Source organism: Coregonus clupeaformis, unplaced genomic scaffold (genome assembly GCF_020615455.1).
Source record: "Coregonus clupeaformis isolate EN_2021a unplaced genomic scaffold, ASM2061545v1 scaf1106, whole genome shotgun sequence".
NCBI lineage: Eukaryota > Metazoa > Chordata > Actinopteri > Salmoniformes > Salmonidae > Coregonus > Coregonus clupeaformis.
The window spans coordinates 19,750-42,293 of record NW_025534560.1 but is presented as its reverse complement, the minus strand read 5'-3'; the positions used below and the strand labels follow the sequence as shown (position 1 = coordinate 42,293).

General features: G+C 44.2%; 1 protein-coding gene and 1 pseudogene across 1 annotated transcript; both read right to left on the bottom strand.

Annotated features, from left to right (window-relative positions):
• Nucleotides 1-8,856: 8,856 nt before the first annotated feature.
• On the bottom strand, nt 8,857-14,295 carry LOC123486295 (annotated as a pseudogene).
• A 430-nt stretch (nt 14,296-14,725) lies between these two features.
• LOC121566707 (ras-related protein Rab-5C-like) lies at nt 14,726-21,969 on the bottom strand. The gene is made up of 5 exons (XM_041876646.2): nt 21,804-21,969; nt 21,157-21,176; nt 18,990-19,112; nt 18,673-18,766; nt 14,726-15,947 (listed from the first exon to the last, which is right to left on the bottom strand). The coding sequence occupies exons 1-5, from the start codon at nt 21,967-21,969 to the stop codon at nt 15,820-15,822; spliced, it is 531 nt and encodes a 176-aa protein (XP_041732580.2). The 3' UTR covers nt 14,726-15,819.
• Between the last annotated feature and the right edge of the window lie 575 nt (nt 21,970-22,544).

Sequence of the window (22,544 nt, the reverse complement as noted above, 5' to 3'; positions counted from 1 at the left end):
TTTTCTCTCTTGAATATGGCGTCTAATGTAGACGAGTTCATTCGCTTTCCATCAGAGGAACTGTTAGAATGATGTACTAAAGAACAGCTGTTGAAAGTTGCTGAACACTACAAGGTTGAAATTAGTGATAACGTCAAAAAAATTATATTAGGTTAATATTGAAGGCCAATTTGATGGAGAGTGGTATTCTTGAAGTTACCACTGGGGCAGCCTCTGCTGAGGACTCGTTGTCTCCCCGATATGTTACAATGACCGCTCCATCAGTTAGTCATAGTAGTCTTCTTTTTGAACAGCAGAAAGAACTGCTTCTGTTACAGCTAGGGCATGATCACGTAAAATATGAAAGGGAATTGGAATTTAAACAGGATATGGAGCGTGCTAAAAATCAAGCTGCAGCAAGAGCTGACTAGAGTTGGTTAGGGAAGGAAAGCTTTCAGGGGGAGAGTTTGCTCTGGGAAGGTGATCCAGAGTTACCTAGGGTCGTTCCTCTTTTGGTCGTGACCCAGACACATTTGATATTGTTGGGAACTTACGGTTGTTGCCTCAGTTTAATGAAAAGGACCCTGAGACATTATTTTAGTTGTGTGGAGCGTGTTGCTGACGCCAGGAGTTGGCCTGATTCTGACCGCACTTTGATGTTGCAGTGTGTGCTGACTGGTAAAGCGCAGGAAGCATATTCAGCTCTTAGTGTAGCCGACAGTGTCAGTTATGATAAGGTTAAAACGGCTGTGTTACAGATTTACGAATTGGTCCCTGAGGCTTACCGCCAACGATTTAGAACTTTAAAAAGGGATGATCAGCAGACTCATGTTGAGTTTGCGCAAGAATTATCTTCACAGTTTAATCGCTGGTGTTCCGCCTCTGCAGTTATGACTTTCCAAGGGCTGTGTGATCTGATTATGTTAGAGCAATTTAAGGACACAATCCCTGATCGTATAGCGACGTACGTTAACGAACGAAAAATAAAGACTGTCGCTGAGGCTGCGGCTTTGGCGGATGAATATGTTTTGACTCACAAAAATGTTTTTGCAGAACCCCGTATTCGGAGTGAGTGGGGGCGTTTGCGGAGATTTGTGCCTCGCTCACCGAGATACTTCGGTTCACGGGCAGAGTTTCATTCAACTAGGGTTGAGCCCGATTCTCGTGGGAAAACTGACTTTGGTCAAGAGTGTCACTACTGTCAAGACTTAGGTCATTGGAAAAACGAATGTCCGGTTCTCAGGTCTAGGGGTAAGTTCAGTACAGGTGCTTATGTTAAATCTAAGCCTACGGCGTTAGCTGCGCCTGTTCCACATCAGTTCACTCCTGACACATTGTCTCATGCCCAGGGGCATGTGAAAGTCCATATTGATCCAGACTATTTACCTTTCATTACGGAGGGTTTTGTGTCTATGTTAAGAAGTAAGAACCTAGTGCCAGTGAAGATCTTAAGAGACACAGGTGCCTCTGAATCGTTTGTGTTGGAATCTGTGTTACCCTTCTCTGCAGAGACTAATTTGGGCAATAGTGTTCTAATTAGGGGAATAGGTTTGAACACTCTGTCAGTTCCATTGCATAAACTGATGTTGGATTGTGGACTGGTGAAAGGTGAGGTTGTTGTGGACGTGCGTCCTTCATTGCCTATTGAGGGTATCGACGTGATCCTTGGGAATAACTTGGCTGGTGAGCGTGTGTGGCCTATCGTGTTTCCACTAAGCCGTTAATTGTAGGGATTCCTGATGAGAGTGCGCAGAATTTCCCAGAGGTGTTCTCTGCGTGTGCAGTGACGCGTTCTATGATCCATGATGACCTGGTCACTGAACTGGCTAACGAGAATACCACAAAGAAGTCTGTCACTGTTTTCCCTGTTATCCCGTTATCTGTATCCCGGACTGACCCCACATTAGAAGAGTTGCGGGACCAAATTGTGCCTGTGGAACAGTTGGGAGATGTCGCACAGGGCTATTTTCTCCAAGAGGTCCTGATGAGAAAGTGGATGTCTCATGGTAGTTGTTTTCTTGGGGAGGCGATTAGTCAGGTTGTGGTACCAGTTAAGCTTCGTGAGTTGGTGTTGACAACTTCTCACAACGACGTTGCTGGACATATGGGTGTGAGGAAAACCTACAATCGCATATTAAAACATTTCTTTTGGCCTATATTAAAGAAGGATGTTTCTGATTTCATCAAAACTTGTCACACCTGTCAATTAACTGGTAAACCTAATCAAGCTATTAAGCCGGTACCACTGTTTCCTATTCCTGTACTCAGTAAACCTTTTGAGTATCTGATTATTGACTGTTGGTCCTTTGCCTCGTTCTAAAAAGGGTAGTAATTATTTGTTGACTGTGATGTGTCAGACCACTAGGTTTCCTGCTGCCTATCCTCTCCGGGTCTGTCACGACTAAGTCTGTGTTAAAGCTTTGACTCAGTTTCTCTCACTGTTTGGAATCCCTAAGGTCATTCAAAGTGATCAAGGATCTAATTTCACCTCTAATCTCTTTGGTCAGGTTCTCCAACAGCTCCATATTAAACACAATTTGTCTAGCGCCTATCACACGCAAGGTCAAGGAGCACTGGAACGTTTCCATCAAACACTTAAGTCTTTGTTGAGAGCTTATGGTACTGAGATGGATAAGGATTGGGAGGTGGGGTTGCCTTGGTTACTGTTAGCCGCTAGGGAGGTTTCACAGGGAGAGCACGGGTTTTAGTCCAAATGACCTTGTGTTTGGACATAGGGTGCGTGGGCTTTTATCTGTTCTCCAGGATGACTGGAAGTCTCCCGAGCCTCCTCAGTCCCTGTTATCATATGTGTGTGATTTTCGGTGACGCTTGTATGCCGCTGGTGAAATGGCTAAAGAGAAGCTATCATCTTCACAGGACAGGATGAAGAGCATATTTGATCACCGAGCTGAGCCTTGTCACTTTAGTCCAGGTGATCAGGTTCTGGCTCTGCTGCCAATTGTTGGTTCTCCTTTTCAAGCCAAGTTTCAAGGTCCATATACAGTGGTGCGCCAGTACACTGAGCAAAATTATCTAGTTGCCACTCCAGAACGGAGGAAAGCACACCAACTGTGCCATGTCAATTTGTTAAAACCCTATTATGCACGTTCCTCTGAGACTGAACAGTGGGAGTCTACAGAGGACGGTAAGGCTGTTCTTTTGGCTGATACTGTTATTTCCCTGGGTTCTGGTCATGCTAGGTCTGTGCATGAGGAGGAAGATGTTCCTGGTCCCGACGATTGCATACTGCAGGGTAGATTGAAAAATTCTGAGACACTGTATACAGTGGGGGAAAAAAGTATTTAGTCAGCCACCAATTGTGCAAGTTCTCCCACTTAAAAAGATGAGAGAGGCCTGTAATTTTCATCACAGGTACACGTCAACTATGACAGACAAAATGAGGAAAATAAATCCAGAAAATCACATTGTAGGGTTTTTAATGAATTTATTTGCAAATTATGGTGGAAAATAAGTATTTGGTCAATAACAAAAGTTTCTCAATACTTTGTTATATACCCTTTGTTGGCAATGACACAGGTCAAACGTTTTCTGTAAGTCTCCACAAGGTTTTCACACACTGTTGCTGGTATTTTGGCCCATTCCTCCATGCAGATCTCCTCTAGAGCAGTGATGTTCTGGGGCTGTCGCTGGGCAACACGGACTTTCAACTCCCTCCAAAGATTTTCTACTGGGGTTGAGATCTGGAGACTGGCTAGGCCACTCCAGGACCTTGAAATGCTTCTTACGAAGCCACTCCTTCGTTACCCGGGCGGTGTGTTTGGGATCATTGTCATGCTGAAAGACCCAGCCACGTTTCATCTTCAATGCCCTTGCTGATGGAAGGAGGTTTTCACTCAAAATCTCACGATACATGGCCCCATTCATTCTTTCCTTTACATGGATCAGTCGTCCTGGTCCCTTTGCCGAAAAACAGCCCCAAAGCATGATGTTTCCACCCCCATCCTTCACAGTAGGTATGGTGTTCTTTGGATGCAACTCAGCATTCTTTGTCCTCCAAACACGACGAGTTGAGTTTTTACCAAAAAGTTATATTTTAGTTTCATCTGACCATATGACATTCTCCCAATCCTCTTCTGGATCATCCAAATGCACTCTAGCAAACTTCAGACGGGCCTGGACATGTACTGGCTTAAGCAGGGGGACACGTCTGGCACTGCAGGATTTGAGTCCCTGGCGGCGTAGTGTGTTACTGATGGTAGGCTTTGTTACTTTGGTCCCAGCTCTCTGCAGGTCATTCACTAGGTCCCCCGTGTGGTTCTGTGATTTTTGCTCACCGTTCTTGTGATCATTTTGACCCCACGGGGTGAGATCTTGCGTGGAGCCCCAGATCGAGGGAGATTATCAGTGGTCTTGTATGTCTTCCATTTCCTAATAATTGCTCCCACAGTTGATTTCTTCAAACCAAGCTGCTTACCTATTTCAGATTCAGTCTTCCCAGCCTGGTGCAGGTCTACAATTTTGTTTCTGGTGTCCTTTGACAGCTCTTTGGTCTTGGCCATAGTGGAGTTTGGAGTGTGACTGTTTGAGGTTGTGGACAGGTGTCTTTTATACTGATAACAAGTTCAAACAGGTGCCATTAATACAGGTAACGAGTGGAGGACAGAGGAGCCTCTTAAAGAAGAAGTTACAGGTCTGTGAGAGCCAGATATCTTGCTTGTTTGTAGGTGACCAAATACTTATTTTCCACCATAAAATCATTAAAAATCCTACAATGTGATTTTCTGGAATTTTTTTCTCTCAATTTCTCTGTTATAGTTGACGTGTACCTATGATGAAAATTACAGGCCTCTCTCATCTTTTTAAGTGGGAGAACTTTCACAATTGGTGGCTGACAATACTTTTTTCCCCACTGTATTTTAGATAGCCTTCTTACTCATCTACCTGTTGATGTGCGGAAAGAGATGGTTGGTCTGATTCTGAGATTTCCAGGTTTGTTTTCTAATACACCTACACGTACAAACTTAATAGAACATGATATTGACATTGGAGATGCTGACCCCATTCGTCAACGGTTCTATAGAGTTTCTTCAGAGAAACTGCGTTGTCTGGATGCTGAGGTCGGGTACATGCTGGAGAGTAAAATAGCAGAGCCTTCTTTCTCCAGTTGTGCTCCTCCCTGTATTTTGGTCAGTAAATCGGATGGAACAAACAGATTTTGTATGGACTACCATAAGGTAAACGATGTCACTAAGCCAGATTCATTTCCTCTTCCTCGGATGGAGGACTGCGTTGATCAAGTCGGCGCAGCTAAGTTTGTGAGCAAATTTGACCTGTTAAAGGGCTATTGGCAGGTGCCACTGACGATTAGGGCACGTGAAATCTCTGCCTTTATTACACCTTTTGGTCTGTACTCGTATTCGGTTATGAGTTTCGGACTGCGTAATGCACCTGCCACTTTTCAGCGACTTATGAACAGGGTTGTCTCTGGTCTGGCCGGGTGCGCTGTTTATCTGGACGATGTAGTGATATATGCAGATACTTGGGAGGAACATCTGTCCCGTATTCAAGCCTTGTTCCAATGTCTGGCTGCGGGTCGCCTCACGATAAATTTGGCTAAATGTGAGTTTGCTAAGGTGATTGTTATATACCTTGGAAAGATGGTTGGGCAGGGTGAAGTGAGTCCTGTTCGGGCTAAAGTGGTAGCTATTGATGCTTTTCCACCACCAACTACTAAAAAGGAACTGATGCGTTTCTTGGGAATGATTGGGTATTATCATGGTTTTTGTAGGAACTTCTCTACTGTGGTCGCTCCCTTGATAGATTTGCTGAAAGCTAAGGCTGTGTACGTATGGTCTTCTCGTTGTCAACAGGCTTTCGAAGATGCAAAGAGGTTGCTTACCTCAACTCCGGTACTGGCTGCTCCTCGTGTGGATTTGTAATTTACCTTGCAGGTGGATGCTAGTCATGTGGGGGCAGGTGCAGTTTTGCTGCAAGCAGATGTGTCTGGGGTTGAGAGGCCTGTTAGTTTCTTTTCCAAAAAGTTTAACCATTATCAGTTGAACTATTCGGTCATTGAAATAGAAGCACTAGCACTCATATGGGCGCTGCAACACTTCGAAGTGTATGTCGGGTCGGGAGTAATACCTATTGTGGTCTACACCGACCATAACCCTCTCACCTTTTTGAGGTCCATGATGTGTCCTGATCAGAGGATAATGAGATGGTGTTTATTTTTACAATCCTTCCATCTAGATGTGCGGCACATCCGGGGGACTGATAACGTGATTGCTGATGCGCTCTCTCGTGCGCCCTGTTCCTGAATGTTTAGGTGACTGACCATTGTTTGGTTTTGTCATGTTCTATCTTTCCTGTCTGTTCCCTCCTGGTCTTGTGTTCTTCTTTCCTCTTAAACGTTGCTTCCTGTGTGTAAAGGATGCTGAGGTCATTCATTGGGCTCTCTCCATGCAGACACCTTTATTGATTTTTGTTGTGGTATTTTTGTGGCTTTTTGGTTGTTTGCTTTGGCACCTTTCAACACCTTGCATTATTACATTTATGCATGCATAACACTCACTTACACTACTGATTACACACACCATTGTTAATTGTACTTAGTTTACTTTCGTTAATAAATATATATTTTGGTATTCCTTGTCTCCACGTTGTCTCCCTTTTGTTACGAACTTTGAGCCGGTTCGTGACAACGGAAAACCCAGCCAACTGTATATTATCCATGTCGTCGTTCAACCACGACTCTGTGAAACATAAGATATTACAGTTTTTAATGTCCCGTTGGTAGGATAGTCTCGAACAGAGCTCATCCTGTTTATTCTCCAGTGATTGCACGTTGGCCAATAGAACGGATGGTAGAGGCGGGTTACCCACTCGCCGACAAATTCTCACAAGGCACCCGGATCTGCGCCCCCTATATCTCCGTCTTTTCTTCATGCGAATGACAGGGATTTGACAGGGATCACCGACAACGATGAGACAGCCTATAGGGAGGAGGTCAGAGATCTGGCCGTGTGGTGCCAGGACAACAACCTCTCCCTCAACGTGACCAAGACAAAGGAGATGATTGTGGACTACAGGAAAAAAAAGAGGACTGAGCACGCCCCCATTCTCATCGACAGGGCTGTAGTGGAACAGGTTGAGAGCTTCAAGTTCCTTGGTGTCCACATCACCAACGAACTATCATGGTCCAAACACACCAAGACAGTCGTGAAGAGGGGCACGACAAAGCCTATTCCCCCTCAGGAGACTAAAAAGATTTGGCATGGGTCCTCAGATCCTCAAAAAATTCTACAGCTGCACCATCGAGAGCATCCTGACTGGTTGCATCACCGCCTGGTATGGCAACTGCCTGGCCTCCGACCGCAAGGCACTACAGAGGGTAGTGCGTACGGCCCAGTACATCACTGGGGCAAAGCTTCCTGCCATCCAGGACCTCTATACCAGGCGGTGTCAGAGGAAGGCCCTCAAAATTGTCAAAGACTCCAGCCACCCTAGTCATAGACTGTTCTCTCTGCTACCGCACGGCAAGCGGTACCGGAGTGCCAAGTCTAGGTCCAAAAGACTTCTCAACAGCTTCTACCCCCAAGCCATAAGACTCCTGAACAGCTAATCATGGCTACCCGGACTATTTGCACTGCCCCCCCCACCCCCATCCTTTTTACGCTGCTGCTACTCTGTTAAGTATTTATGCATAGTCACTTTAACTCTACCCACATGTACATATTACCTCAACTACCTCAACTAGCCAGTGCCCCGCACATTGACTCTGCAACGGTACCCCCCTGTATATATAGCCTCCCTACTGTCACTTTATTTTACTTCTGCTCTTTTTTTCTCAACACTTTTTTTGTTGTTGTTTTATTCTTACTTATTTTGTTTAAAATAAATGCACTGTTGGTTAAGGGCTGTAAGTAAGCATTTCACTGTAATGTCTGCACCTGTTGTATTCGGCGCATGTGACCAATAAAATTTGATTTGATTTGATTTGGGCATGGTCCGGGAGAAACAGTAAATTCTTTGCGTCAGACTCATTAAAGAAAAAATCTTCATCCAGTTTGAGGTGAGTAATTGCTGTTCTGATATCCAGAAGCTCTTTCCGGTCATAAGAGATGGTAGCAGCAACATTATGTACAAAATAAGTTACAAACAATGCAAAAAAACACTAAATATCACAATTGGTTAGGAGCCCGTAAAACGGCAGCCATCCCCTCCGGCGCCATTATGTCGATGGCTAAATCTAGCCTTTAGAAGTTGCTAAACCCAAACAAGTTTTTTCAAGGATGGAGTTGAGGAGCAAAGAAAGCTTTGCACTGGAAATAAATATTGCCTTTCGTGATTGACGTTTAAACGTTCCATTGACCAACCTTCTAGGTCTAACCTTCTCATTAGCCACTAGAGAACCAGGTAAGCAGACTGAATTACAGTTAGTGATCATATCTGCTCATTTCTGATATAAACATACAGTGCAGCAATGTATGCACATTTACTGAAATATCCCATGGATAGGAGAGCAATATCTAACTCTTCCTCACTCTTACACAGCCCGGGGTTATGGAATCTCAGCAGGGCCCGGCTCCAAAAACAACAGCCAGTATTCATTCATACACTCAAATCATTATTATTGGTCACATACACATATTTAGTAGATGTTATTGTGGGTGTAGCGAAATGCTTGTAAATGCTCCCTATACCTTGAAACCTATAGCAGCCAACAGCACAGACACCTGTTGATGACCATGGCCACATACACAATCTTCCCCCATACTAAACTAAAGGGCACAGGTTAGGGAAAGAAGGAATCTAAAAACATAAGTTCCCTCTACTGCAGGTATGGAAGTAGACATTGGAGGGCTAAGAGCGCCATCTTGTGCAAGAGTTTATGAAGACAGGAATGAAGGTGAAATCTATATACTTCTATTATTTATTTCTATTAGTTATCTATTATTTTATTTTTCATTTATAACATTCAATATAGACATGTGCAGACAAATAATGTCAAATTATTTATCAAGAATAAAAAAAGTAATTACAGTAGAACATTTCATTTGTTTTAGGCAAGGAAAGGCACACAGTTCTGAACACATTAATATAGCAAAAATATTTTGAAATCCCAATTTGAATGTTTTCATACATGATCAAGTAGCAACAAGTTTCAGGCAGTATCAGGAGGGGGCATACGTTTCAGGTTCAAGCTAAAACAAAGACAGTACAGATTCACACAATCAAATTCATGACAAAATATGGACGATGCTGATAGTACTTTGCTAAAAATAGAAAAACTGATAATTTGAGTTAATCTTAGAACAGGGCTGCTAAGTTCATATGTTTTTGCGTGCTTGGCTGCGATGCAGCAGAAGAAACCCACACGTCTCTGGTGAGGGAGGGAGAGAGGACCTTGGGCATAAACAAAGCTGTCGCGCTAATTCTAACCCTGACCATTGTGTAACATGCTTTAGCACACTGCCCCGTCACACCGCCTACAGCAGTGTGGCGGCCAGACCTGATTTACCGGGCCAACCATACCCAAGGCACAGCATCTCTCCCCCGTCATAGGACTACGACACACTTCAGGATCATGCATAAGGAACACAAAAGTAGTCTAGACGAAGCAACACAGACTGAGAGACAGAGAGAGAAAGGAAGAGAAAGGTGAAAACCATGAAAACACCAGTTGTAGTCCTTCTTCCAGTGTAATAGTGTATCAATCGAACATGCCAGGGAACTTGTTATTACAGTACGTGGTGAAGTTAAACTCCTCCACTGTAAACTCAACGTCCTTCCACTTCTTGGCTAGTTTTCTTCCCTCTGGAGTCTCCATGGCAAAGTTCTCGATGGCCAGAATGGGCAGCAGGGCAATCTCCTTATATACCATTTCCATTCCCCATTGCTGTTCAGATATAAATATATAAACAAATATACTGATGTAGATTTCCATATATAAGCATGTTAAAAGACAATAGAATAGTCCTAGTAACATAAGATAAACGGAAAGGCTGCGGATACAAATTCTACTGGACCTTTCTTCCCGGGGTGTAAAAGTCCCGAAGTTTCTGTGCATGTGCACGATTCTGTATTTACGCACAGTCTCTGCTCTACTCCTAGAGAACAGGCTATTCTGGCGAATGGTTCTCGTTTAATAAAGTGAGATCAAAGCTGAATCAATTTCTGCAAGATCACATAATGATAGTATTGTACATAACAGAACTGAATATACACTGAGCGTACACAACATAAGGAACACCTTCATAATATTGAGTTACACCCCCTTTTGCCCTCAGAACAGCCTCAATTCATCGGGGCATGGTCTCTACCGGTGTGCCTGGCACCTACTACCATACCCCGTTCAAAATCACTTAAATATTTTGTCTTGCCCATTCAACTCTGAATGGCACACATACACAATCCATGTCTCAATTGTCTCGAGGATTAAAAATCATTCTTTAACCTGTCTCCTACCTTTCCACTACACTGATTGAAGTGGATTTAACAAGTGACATCAATAAGGGATCATAACTTTCACCTGGATTCACTTGGTCAGTCTATGTCATGGAAAGAGCTGGTGTTCATAATATTTTGTACACTCAGTTTAATAGCATAGTATAATAATAATAATAATAATAATAATAATATGCCATTTAGCAGACGCTTTTATCCAAAGCGATTTACAGTCATAATACATTAATGTTACTGTAAGACAAAAAACACCACCTCAGGTTTTAGAATGGTGACCTTTTTCTCTCATGCAGCCACAACACAACAGCGCGCCACTAGACAAAATATCTGCCTACGGATCCGCAGCCTCGGCCTAAAATAAAAAGCTAGAGATTAAAGGCCAACCTCACCTTGCCACAGGAATCTAAAAACATAAGTTCCCTCTACTGCAGGTATGGAAGTAGACATTGGAGGGCTAAGAGCGCCATCTTGTGCAAGAGTTTATGAAGACAGGAATGAAGGTGAAATCTATATACTTCTATTATTTATTTCTATTAGTTATCTATTATTTTATTTTTCATTTATAACATTCAATATAGACATGTATGAAACCTCACCCTGCCACAGGCAGCACAGCTGATCACACGGCCTGGCTCCCAGTCCTCAAAAGTCTTCAGAAGGGTCTGCCCATTGGTTTTATAGTACCTCCTGAAAACACACACACATGCACAGGTTAACTCCTCACACACAAACACACTGATGCAAAAACACTTCCAATATGTGACAGTGACAGTATCGGGACAGACATTAGAGAAACACAACTTACTCAAAGTCAGGGTTGATGTTGACATGGTGTGCGTTTTCAATTACTTTAATGTCATTGCCGAAGGCCACGAGCACAAAACAGCCTCGACGCGAGAGCTGAATGCTAGCAGCACTGAAACGACCCTTCTTCTTGATCTTCAACTGTTCTTTCAACTGTCTGGTCAACAACGCTTCTGTCTGGAGCTCAGTGATCTAATAGTGGAGACAGAGAGAGAAAAGATCTAGTGAAAAAGAGATTAGAGAATGAGGAATTGGCATGCTCAACTCAAAAATAATTTGGGTGCCGGGTTCAAAAGACATATACTGGAAAAAAGGAAAGTGAGTGAGTGTAGGTTTTTCCAAAGAGATGAGATACATGCAGGGGTAGTACATAGAGAAAGATACCAGCCTCACCACCATGAGGAATAGCCTCACCTTCATTTGGAACTCCCTGGGCTCCATCCTCTGCACTTCGCTGATGGCCCTGCCAGTCAATTCCTCCAGACATTCATTGAGATGTTCCCGACGCACCTCCCGCCCCCCTGCCTGGGCCACCACAGAGTAAACGCTGTCACTCGCCCGAGCCCGGCCACTGGCCTGCTGTTGTGCGATCTCATTGGTCAGCAGCCCATAGCGCACCACCAGGTTGCATTCTGGGATGTCCAGGCCCTCCTCGGCAACGCTAGTGGAGATCAGGAGGTTGAGGGAGCCCTGGCGGAAGTTTTTGATTGTGTCCTTCTGCTCATTCTACAAGCGCACCCACATAAACACACAAACAGAGGTCAGTTGTTGGTATGACACAGGCATTGGCACTTTCCAACCCACCTTTCTATACCTCCAAAAGTTCTGACTGTGTTTAATGTCAGGTTACCTGGGTCATGTAATTGATGCCGTTGCCAGCGCCCTGTCAGAATGGCTGCCCTGATACCAGCACGCTGCAGGGCTGGGTTCTTGGACACCCAGTCATACAAGCAGTGGGTGCTTTTCGGGTCTTGGAGAAGAGGATGCCTCTGGAGTGCCCACCCTGGTCAAACTGCTCCAGCAGGGTGCTCTGAAGCTTCCCCATCTTAGGGTTTTCAAACCGGTCATCGCCTGCCAGTTTCCTCAGCTCCACCTCGTTCTCTGTTGAGGATCAGGACACTGACTATCAATGTTCAGAAGTTGAACTTCCTATACTCTTAATATTCCCAAGAATCACACGCATACAGTATGTGAGAAAGTGGGAGAGATTGTTCCAAGGGAATTGCAGGTTCTCACCCTGGTAGAGTCCAAGCAGGAAGAAGTCAGTTCCATCCATGGCAGTGGAGCTCTTGGTGCTATAGTAGGCCTCTAGTACCCTAAAGGCATCCACCATGCGCACTGTGTCGTTGATGAGCAGGGCGTCAAACCAATACAGCTCTCAAGTTCAAAGGCTATATGTTTATAGAACAGAATTGAACTCACCTGAGGTCTTCTGTCAACGATGTCAAACCTTTTCCTGGGTCTGGGGACCTTTTTCTTCAGCTCAGGGGCATACACTTTAGACGACACAATCACTGAGTCCAGGTTGGCACAAATCTGAAGGCGATAAATAACGAAATTAGCTAAATGTAAAGGGTAAACATAAAGTGTTAGATCAGGGTCATTATTAGGTTTTACTCAGGATGAACGTTTGGGCTGAAGAAATAGCATGTGAAGACCACCAGAGAGAGAGAGAAACTGACATGCAGCACATGCCCCACAGCTCCTTTGATGCTCTTGGCTCCCCCTGTCCCAGGAGAGGCAGTGAGGCCCAGGATCTGTGGCAGCCGCCTCTCCCCCTTCAGCTTCTGCGCCACGTAGCGCCCCATGATCTTATTATAGACACCGTCCTTATGCGTGTGGTGGCACTCATCAATGATCAGCAGAGTGAACTCTATGGTGGGAGAAAGGAACACAATGGTATTGTGACCTCAATGGAATACAATGGTCTTACTGTATAATAGTTCAACATATGGTTTAAACCTAAGATTTGGACCAATCTTTTAGGTGTGTTAGCTTAGGTTCCAGAGCTTTAGTGTGTCAGGTATAGATACTCTTTATCATGTAGTGTCTGTCAATTGGGATTGATACCAAGGGCTACTGGTGCACAGTGGAACAAAGCCTGGGAGCCATTTTACAACAACCTAACTTGAATAATTAGTAACAAGTAGCGTGTACTGCACATACCTCACAGTAATAACATGATTCAATATGTGGTAGGGCAGCAGAGTAGCCACTCACGTGAGAGCTCGACATGTTTTCCCTCCTCCTGGTTGGTCAGGGCATTCTCCAGTATCTGTGCTGTACAGATGACCAGGTCAGAGTTCTTGACCTCGCAGCCAAAGAAGTCCTTCTGGTCACAGTCCCCACTGATAGACACCAGGCTATAGTCCCGACCCCAGGTAGGGTTTGAACTCTTTGTTGTAGTGCTGGTCTACCAAATGAACCTGGAAAACATAATGTAAACTGTAATGTCCCACTGTTTAGATTGCTTATCTTTTTTAAAGAACTGAGGTCGAAGTGCGTTCATATACAGTGAGGGAAAAAGTATTTGATCCCCTGCTGATTTTGTACGTTTGCCCACTGACAAAGACATGATCAGTCTATAGTTTTAATGGTAGGTTTATTTGAACAGTGAGAGACAGAATAACAACAAAAAAATCCAGAAAAATGCATGTCAAAAATGCTATAAAATGATTTGCATTTTAATGAGGGAAATAAGTATTTGACCCCTCTGCAAAACATAACTTAGTACTTGGTGGCAAAACCCTTGTTGGCAATCACAGAGGTCAGACGTTTCTTGTAGTTGGCCACCAGGTTTACACACATCTCAGGAGGGATTTTGTCCCACTCCTCTTTGCAGATCTTCTCCAAGTCATTAAGGTTTCGAGGCTGACGTTTGGCAACTCGAACCTTCAGCTCCCTCCACAGATTTTCTATGGGATTAAGGTCTGGAGACTGGCTAGGCCACTCCAGGACCTAAGAAGCTCAGCTGGCTTCTTAGACTGATGAGGATCTATTGATGAGATTGAGAATTAGAGAAGATCGAGAATTAGAGAACAAAGGCTTCTGTATGACTGGAAACAACTACGGTACGCCCAACATGTCGGTAAAGATACTCATAGCTGTTAGGTGAAAACTAAGTGAAAAATCTTCTACTCGAATACCCATTGTCATACAACAAATGAGAAGACAGGCAGACAATGAGATACCTTCCCCCTTATTTATTGGTAAAATTACAATGTTGTTTTGCTTTGTTTAGCCCTGCCCTCCCCATGTCCCCCATCTCACAGCAGTGACAGCTGCAGGTACTGTTGTGCTAATCATTGATGTCATGTAACAGACGATCCCTCCCCGATATGAAAAAGTAAAAAAGAACAGAGAAAAGAAAAGCAAAAGAAACTGATAAAATCTGAAATCACAAGAGATGACAGAACCAGTGCACCCTATACCAGAGAATCTTCAGAAACAAAATAATTGTATACTAATAAAAAGACATCTTTACATGACAAAAATAATTGAGGATGACAAAGTATCATGTTGAGATTGGGAAGGTATTGTATTGACAGTAACTACTGATTGGTTACATATTTGAAGAAAATAATTATACAAATAATAGCAACATGTTTTCAATACACAATTGTGATTTTGGTCAGGAAAACAAATCTTGCTTTGTGTTTTATTCCACTTTCGTCATTGTATATGAATGATTCAGAGACATTATATTAATGCTAAAAAATGACTTATTGGTGACAATGATGTTAATGCACTATGTATATGGTTGGATATCATAGATTAATGATTGGAAAACCTTAGGTGGTCTAGTCTTTGAAATCATACTGTTTAACTTGTGCCAAAAATAAGTGAAAGTAATAACAATAATAATAACAATGTAATAGTTCAGTTCATCTACACAACTGCTATATCTGGAAGGAAACAACTGTTCTCCTAACTCCTTATTTGGGGTTGAGGAGTTGAACACTCTCCCTTCTTTTGCCCAAGGGTGACGATCGGGAACAAGACAAAATTAAATCATGAGAATTGCTACATTCACCCACCACCAAACTAAACAGGGTTAGAACAGTGACAGAAGACATACGTTGAAATACTGTAGTATTGTGGTAAAGAAATGTCAAGAGAGAGGGAGAGACAGAAAGGAGAGGGCCAAAGAGCCTGTTCATTATTCCTCCCAGTTGCGTTTGATTTTTTATTTTTCTTACAGAAATACAGTGAAACAAAGAAGAACAGTGCTCTGTTATGTGCGATTGGTAAGGATTTATATTTTTTTCCTCCCTAAGTGGGGTTGTTGTTTTTTGCCTGGGTGTTGTCAGATGTCCATAGTTTCGTTGCAGATACTGGGTTGTTATGTCCTCGGGTAAGTTAAAACAGTTGTAGGTCATCATGTTGGTCATAATTGTGTCATGTCTGTTGGTCGGATCATTGGAACCTTGGAGTTGTGTGTTGACAGTTGATTGGCCTGTGAGCTGGTTTGCTTATCAGCTGATCGGTGCAGTATTGGTGCATGGTGGTTGGTCAGACCGTCGGTTGGTTTGACCGTGGGATGTGTTTGTCAGCTGGTCTGGTCAGTTGGTTGATACTGCAGGTTGGTTGGTGTGTCGGTCCAGTTGGTTAGTTCCCACCTCCACAGCACTTGCTACCACCAGCCTGTGGGGCGGCTTCCTGCAGGTCCACTCCTGCCCGGCCACTGGCCCGGCCACTGGCTCCACCTGCTGGCTCGTTCTTAGGAAGCTTCTTGGCTACAGGAGAAGGACAAAAAGAAACAGTGAGTAGGAAGCCTTCATGGTTTCTACACATTTAATTTGTTCTGGGAAGAAATGTACACCGAGTATACAAAACATTATGAACACCTGCTCTTTCCATGACAGACTGACCAGGTGAAAGCTATGATCCCTTATTGATGTCAATTGTTAAATCCACTTCAAAATCAAGCGTAGATGAAGGAGAGGAGACATGTTAAAGACAGATTTTAAGCCTCGAGACAGTTGAGACATGGATTGTGTATGTGTGACAAAGGAGATGATTGTGGACTACAGGAAAAAGAAGAGGACCGAGCACACCCCCATTCTCATCGACGGGGCTGTAGTGGAGCAAGTTGAAAGCTTTAAGTTCCTTGGTGTCCACATCACCAACAAACTAAGATGGTCCAAGCACACCAAGACAGTTGTGAAGAGGGCACGACAAAACCTATTCCCACTAAGGAGACTGAAAAGATTTGGCATGGGTCCTCAGATTCTCAAAAGGTTCTACAGCTGCACCATCGAGAGCATCCTGACTGGTTACATCAGTCAGGTTCTACAACTGCTAAAAAGGTTCAACTACAACTAAAAATTGTCAAAGACTACAGCCACCCTGGTCATAGACTGTTCTCTCTGCTACCGCACGGCAAGCAGTACCGGAGCGCCAAGTCTAGGTCCAAGAGGCTTCTAAACAGCTTCTACCCCCAAGTCATAAGACTCCTGAACATCTAATCAAATAGCTACCCAGACTATTTGCATTGGTATTCTTTCTTAAAATTGCATTGTTGGTTAAGGGCTTGTAAGTACCGTATTTTCCGCACTATAAGGCGCACCGGAGTATAAGCCGCAGCAGCTAAATTGAATGATATTGAATGATGTGTACATATATAAGCCGCACTGGACTATAAGCCGCAGGTGTTTTAATGTTTAATTACCATATGTAAGGGTTCGTGCACAGAGGGGGATTGTTCGGGAAAAGAGATGGCTGCTTGAGGAAGCTCCCATTTATTAACATTTCAACAAACAAGTTGCATATTTGCATAACGTATTCAAGTGTTACCATTTAGTGCAATAGTAGCTACAGAACATATACTGTGCTGCGTAAACTGTACTGTATCACATAGCGTTTCAGACACACAAACTTTTTCAACTTTCAAACTTAAACGGTGCGCTCCCAAGCGCACACCGGCAGTGATCTACAGCAGTGGTTTTCAACCAGTGGTCCTTGAGGGAGTGCTAGGGGTTTCCCCAGCAAAATTAGTTAATAGCGTCACAATCATTTAACCACTTAACTTTGGTTATTTTTGAAAAACCTTGAAAAAAGTGTTGCACATCTTTGAATATTTATCTACATTATAGCCTATAGTAGTACCATAACAAAAAACAAAGCTTACAGCGCTTGACGAGGCAATATCAATGGCTAAATTAAATGTGTTTTTTTTGAAAGTGCAAAATAAAGTGCCTGTAACACGACAGTAAGCGCGTAAGCCTAAAGTTGCAGCAACACGGCTGCTTAAAATATACGGTAATCAGCCTACCAGAAAAGTCATTAATCCTCGTCTTCATCTTTTAGGCTAAGGTGCAGTACACGGCTGTAACCAGAAAAGTCAAGTCATTAATCCTCATCTCCGTCTTCTTCCTGCGTACTAAAACCTCATCTTCAGTGTCGGAAACGAACAGGCTCAGGGTGGCTTCGCCAGCCACTCTCTCCTCTCTCCTTCGTTGTCAGCTCTCAAAACCAACGAACTCCTCTTCGTCACTGTCGGAATCGAACAGCCTCTGAAGGGCCTCAGCTGTGGCGGCGTCCTCCTCTTCATCACGCAGCAGTCCAGCCTTTGGAACCTGTTAATGATCATGGATGTTTTGACAGCCAGATTGACTGCCCTTAACTAAAAAGCTGCATCATATGCATTTCTACGTTTGTTTTCCATAATGAGGGTTTGTGCATGTAAAACTTCCTTTGCACAAACTGTCTCGCTCTCGTAATGTCTGTCTGTCTTGCTCTCGTTCTGTCTCGCTCTGTCTCTCGTACCACTCTCGGTTCCACTTTTACTTTTGCGCGCTACCTGTCTCCCCACTCTTTTCCGGCCTCCAGCTTTCCTGCTGGAGCCCGCCGCTAAAGGTGGGGGCGCGGACCGGTCATAGAGGCCATAGAGTTAAAGTTGGTGGACTATAACCTGTAAAATCCATAGATTTAGGAGGTCTTCTAGTGGCCGTTAGCTGTAAAAATCCATAGATTAGCCGCACCGTTATATAAGCCGCAGGGTCGAAAAATGGGAAAAAAGGCGCGGCTTATAGTCAGAAAATTACGGTAAACATTTCACTGTAAGGTCTACACCTGTTGTATTCGGCGCATGTGACAAATAACATTTGATTTGTGTATGTGCTGGGTTTGGATTGTGTATGTGCTGGGTTTTTCACGCTTAACAGTTTGCTGTGTATATCAAGAATGGTCCACCACCCAAAGATCATCGAGCCTACTTGACATAACTGTCGAAAGCATTGGAGTCAACATGGGCCAGCATCCCTATGGAACGCTTGACACCTTATAGAGTCAATGCCCCAAAGAATTTAGGCTGTTCCGAGGGCAAAAGCGGGGTGCAACTCAATATTAGGAAGGTGTTCCTAATGTTTGATATACTCAGTGTCCACAGAAAAAATAACCCCGCTCTCCAAAGCAGTGTGACACTGTATACATGCACACATAATAATGTGGTACACGTACCTATGGCCATAAAGATCTCATTGACGTTCATGGCCGTCTTGGCTGAAGTCTCCATGAAGAGCAAACTGTTGTCATATGCGTACGCTTGTGCTTCCTACAAAAAAACAAAGGAAGGACAGAGATCTTTAGAGGTCTATCACAAACATATAGATACACTCAGTAATAACCCAACGTTTTGAGAGTTTGTGAGCATTCATGAATATCAACAGAAATGATAAAAATGTCATTTGTAGACATTCTACTGTTTAAACAACCTTAACATTTCCCACTAATAGTCCAGTGGGAGCAGCATCTAACTGTTAGGAGTTCCTCAGTACCTGGAAGTCCACAGCTCTTTTGTTGGAAAGGTCAGCTTTGTTCCCTGCCAGTGCAATGACGATGTTGGGGCTGGCTTGTCGTTGGAGCTCCTTCACCCAGTTCTTTGCGCGTGTGAATGTATCCTGCACAGGAAAAAAACACTTGTGATTTGATGAAATACACTGCTCAAAAAAATTAAGGGAACATTAAAATAACACATCCTAGATCTGAATGAATGAAATAATCTTATTAAATACTTTTTTCTTTACATAGTTGAATGTGCTGACAACAAAATCACACAAAAATTATCAATGGAAATCAAATGTATCAACCCATGGAGGTCTGGATTTGGAGTCACACTCAAAATTAAAGTGGAAAACCACACTACAGGCTGATCCAACTTTGATGTAATGTCCTTAAAACAAGTCAAAATGAGGCTCAGTAGTGTGTGTGGCCTCCACGTGCCTGTATGACCTCCCTACAACGCCTGGGCATGCTCCTGATGAGGTGGCGGATGGTCTCCTGAGGGATCTCCTCCCAGACCTGGACTAAAGCATCCGCCAACTCCTGGACAGTCTGTGGTGCAACGTGGCGTTGGTGGATGGAGCGAGACATGATGTCCCAGATGTGCTCAGTTGGATTCAGGTCTGGGGAACGGGCGGGCCAGTCCATAGCATCAATGCCTTCCTCTTGCAGGAACTGCTGACACACTCCAGCCACATGAGGTCTAGCATTGTCTTGCATTAGGAGGAACCCAGGGCCAACCGCACCAGCATATGGTCTCACAAGGGGTCTGAGGATCTCATCTCGGTACCTAATGGCAGTCAGGCTACCTCTGGCGAGCACATGGAGGGCTGTGCAGCCCCCAAAGAAATGCCACCCCACACCATGACTGACCCACCGCCAAACCGGTCATGCTGGAGGATGTTGCAGGCAGCAGAACGTTCTCCACGGCGTCTCCAGACTCTGTCACATGTGCTCAGTGTGAACCTGCTTTCATCTGTGAAGAGCACAGGGCGCCAGTGGCGAATTTGCCAATCTTGGTGTTCTCTGGCAAATGCCAAACGTCCTGCACGGTGTTGGGCTGTAAGCACAACCCCCACCTGTGGACGCCGGGCCCTCATACCACCCTCATGGAGTCTGTTTCTGACCGTTTGAGCAGACACATGCACATTTGTGGCCTGCTGGAGGTCATTTTGCAGGGCTCTGGCAGTGCTCCTCCTGCTCCTCCTTGCACAAAGGCGGAGGTAGCAGTCCTGCTGCTGGGTTGTTGCCCTCCTACGGCCTCCTCCACGTCTCCTGATGTACTGGCCTGTCTCCTGGTAGCGCCTCCATGCTCTGGACACTACGCTGACAGACACAGCAAACCTTCTTGCCACAGCTCGCATTGATGTGCCATCCTGGATGAGCTGCACTACCTGAGCCACTTGTGTGGGTTGTAGACTCAGTCTCATGCTACCACTAGAGTGAAAGCACCGCCAGCATTCAAAAGTGACCAAAACATCAGCCGGGAAGCATAGGAACTGAGAAGTGGTCTGTGGTCACCACCTGCAGAACCACTCCTTTATTGGGGGTGTCTTGCTAATTGCCTATAATTTCCACCTGTTGTCTATTCCATTTGCACAACAGCATGTGAAATGTATTGTCAATCAGTGTTGCTTCCTAAGTGGACAGTTTGATTTCACAGAAGTGTGATTGACTTGGAGTTACATTGTGTTGTTTAAGTGTTCCCTTTATTTTTTTGAGCAGTGTACATGACAAAGATAGATTTCACAATGGATGTTTGTTTTTCACACAAGAGCTCTATTATATATATCTAGAGACGTGTCAGTTACGAGAGCAAAGGATACTTGTTGAGGGTTTGAATTTGAATTGTGTCACATGGCTGAGGGAAATGTGCAGCAGCGCTCATAGAGGAAGCCCGCTCCATACTAAAGCTTGGTGACCTTAGACCAGACAGCTGACGACAGGTTTAAAAAAAAGAAACAAAATGCTGACTCGTCCTAAGGCTTTGGCTAGTGTAAGCACCGAGCATCCTGTCTCTCCAGCCTCACCCTCCTGTGGCTCCTTCTGCATGATGTGACTCGGTGTAAAAAAAAAAAACGCTAAATCATAATGAAAGTTCCCAACACCTGTGTGTAGGTTTAAAACACTAGGTGAAGCTGAAAAGACATAGTTACTCATTACCCAACTTTTGCAGTGGAATTCTTTGAATGTTATAACAGAAACGTGAGCGCTCTTTGAGGACAGGTATCCATCTAGCCATCAAGTATTGGTTTCCAGATGCTATTAGAGAAGTTCCAGGACAAAATCCCATTGTTGACCGACTTCCTTCCTGTTTTAAAGAGTCCACAGAGAGAGACCCCCTTCTCTCTGCTCCACTCCGGCTAGCATTAAGTCAATACATACGTTATTAGACAGATGACAAGTACCTCTTTCTAGCACATATCTATTTTCTGTTTTCAGTTTGAACATTCTCTATAAGGCTTTCTGTGGCCAAGAGTCAGGACATCCCACTCCTTGTGGCATATTTAAAGTGTCAGTCTGAGAGGTTTGGCTGCTCATGCGAGAGTCAGGTGATCAGCTGCCAAGAAATAACTGGTTCTGCAGCTCAGGTCTGCTCCTGATCTGGCCTTGAACACAGCCCCAGTTAAGAAGGCATTGTAAATGGTCTTCCTTCAGTCTACTACACATTCACACTTCCATTCTATTTGATCTTTATAACATGATACTGACTCAACACAAGGACAGCAATAAATCAACACAAACACTAAGCATGACTAAGACACAGTCAGAAGAATAACAATCCCAATGCAAACAGTGTCCCTACTCACCTCCGATGGTGCTCTCCTGGTACTCGTGGAACTGGCCCTTGACGAAGCGCAGCACCAAGCTGGACTTGCCCACCGCTGACTCTCCCAGCAGCACCAGCTTGAACTGGCAGATCTTGTTGCTGGCCGCCGCGCCGTTGGTCCGTGCTGGTCCTCCTCGACCTGCCATGCTGCTGAGCAGAGAGATTCACCAGTGTAAGAGGCTCTTGGTGGAGGATGAGGCTGCTCTAGGTGGGTGTGTCTGGGGCGGAGGACTGGGGCTCTGAAGCTGAGCAGGTGCTGGAGCTGAGACAGGCCAGGCAAGGGTGGGCTAAGCTGGGTCAGGAGAGTCAAGGCGGGCTGGAGGAAGAGGGGACTTCACCTGTGGGGGCTGGAAGAAAGAACAGACTGTGACTAATAACATCACAAGTTGGCGGCCAGTATGATACAGGAAAACTTAAGTAAAGTAGAGTGCCTTCAGAAAGTATTCATAACCCTTGAATTATTCCACATTTTATTGTGTTACAGCCTGAATTCAAAATTGATTAAATCATTTTGTTTGTTCTCAACCACCTACACACACAATACCCCATAATGACAAAGTGAAAACATGTTTAGAAAATGTTACTCATTTATTGAAAATTAAATAAAGAAATATCTAATTTACATATGTATTTACAACCCTGAGTCAATACTTTGTAGAAGCACCTTTGGCAGCGATTACAACTGTGAGTCTTTCTAGGTAAGTCTCGAAGAGCTTTCCAC

Excerpts from the sequence above, each read along its gene's own strand:
- LOC121566707 (XM_041876646.2), bottom strand. The coding sequence starts at position 21,969 with ATGGCAGGTCGAGGAGGACCAGCACGGACCAACGGCGCGGCGGCCAGC. Across the intron at positions 21,177-21,803 it reads CCAGGAGAGCACCATCGGAG|AATTCCACTGCAAAAGTTGG; the intron begins GTGAGTAGGGAC and ends TAACATTCAAAG. Across the intron at positions 15,948-18,672 it reads TGAGATCTTTATGGCCATAG|CCAAGAAGCTTCCTAAGAAC; the intron begins GTACGTGTACCA and ends CTTCTCCTGTAG.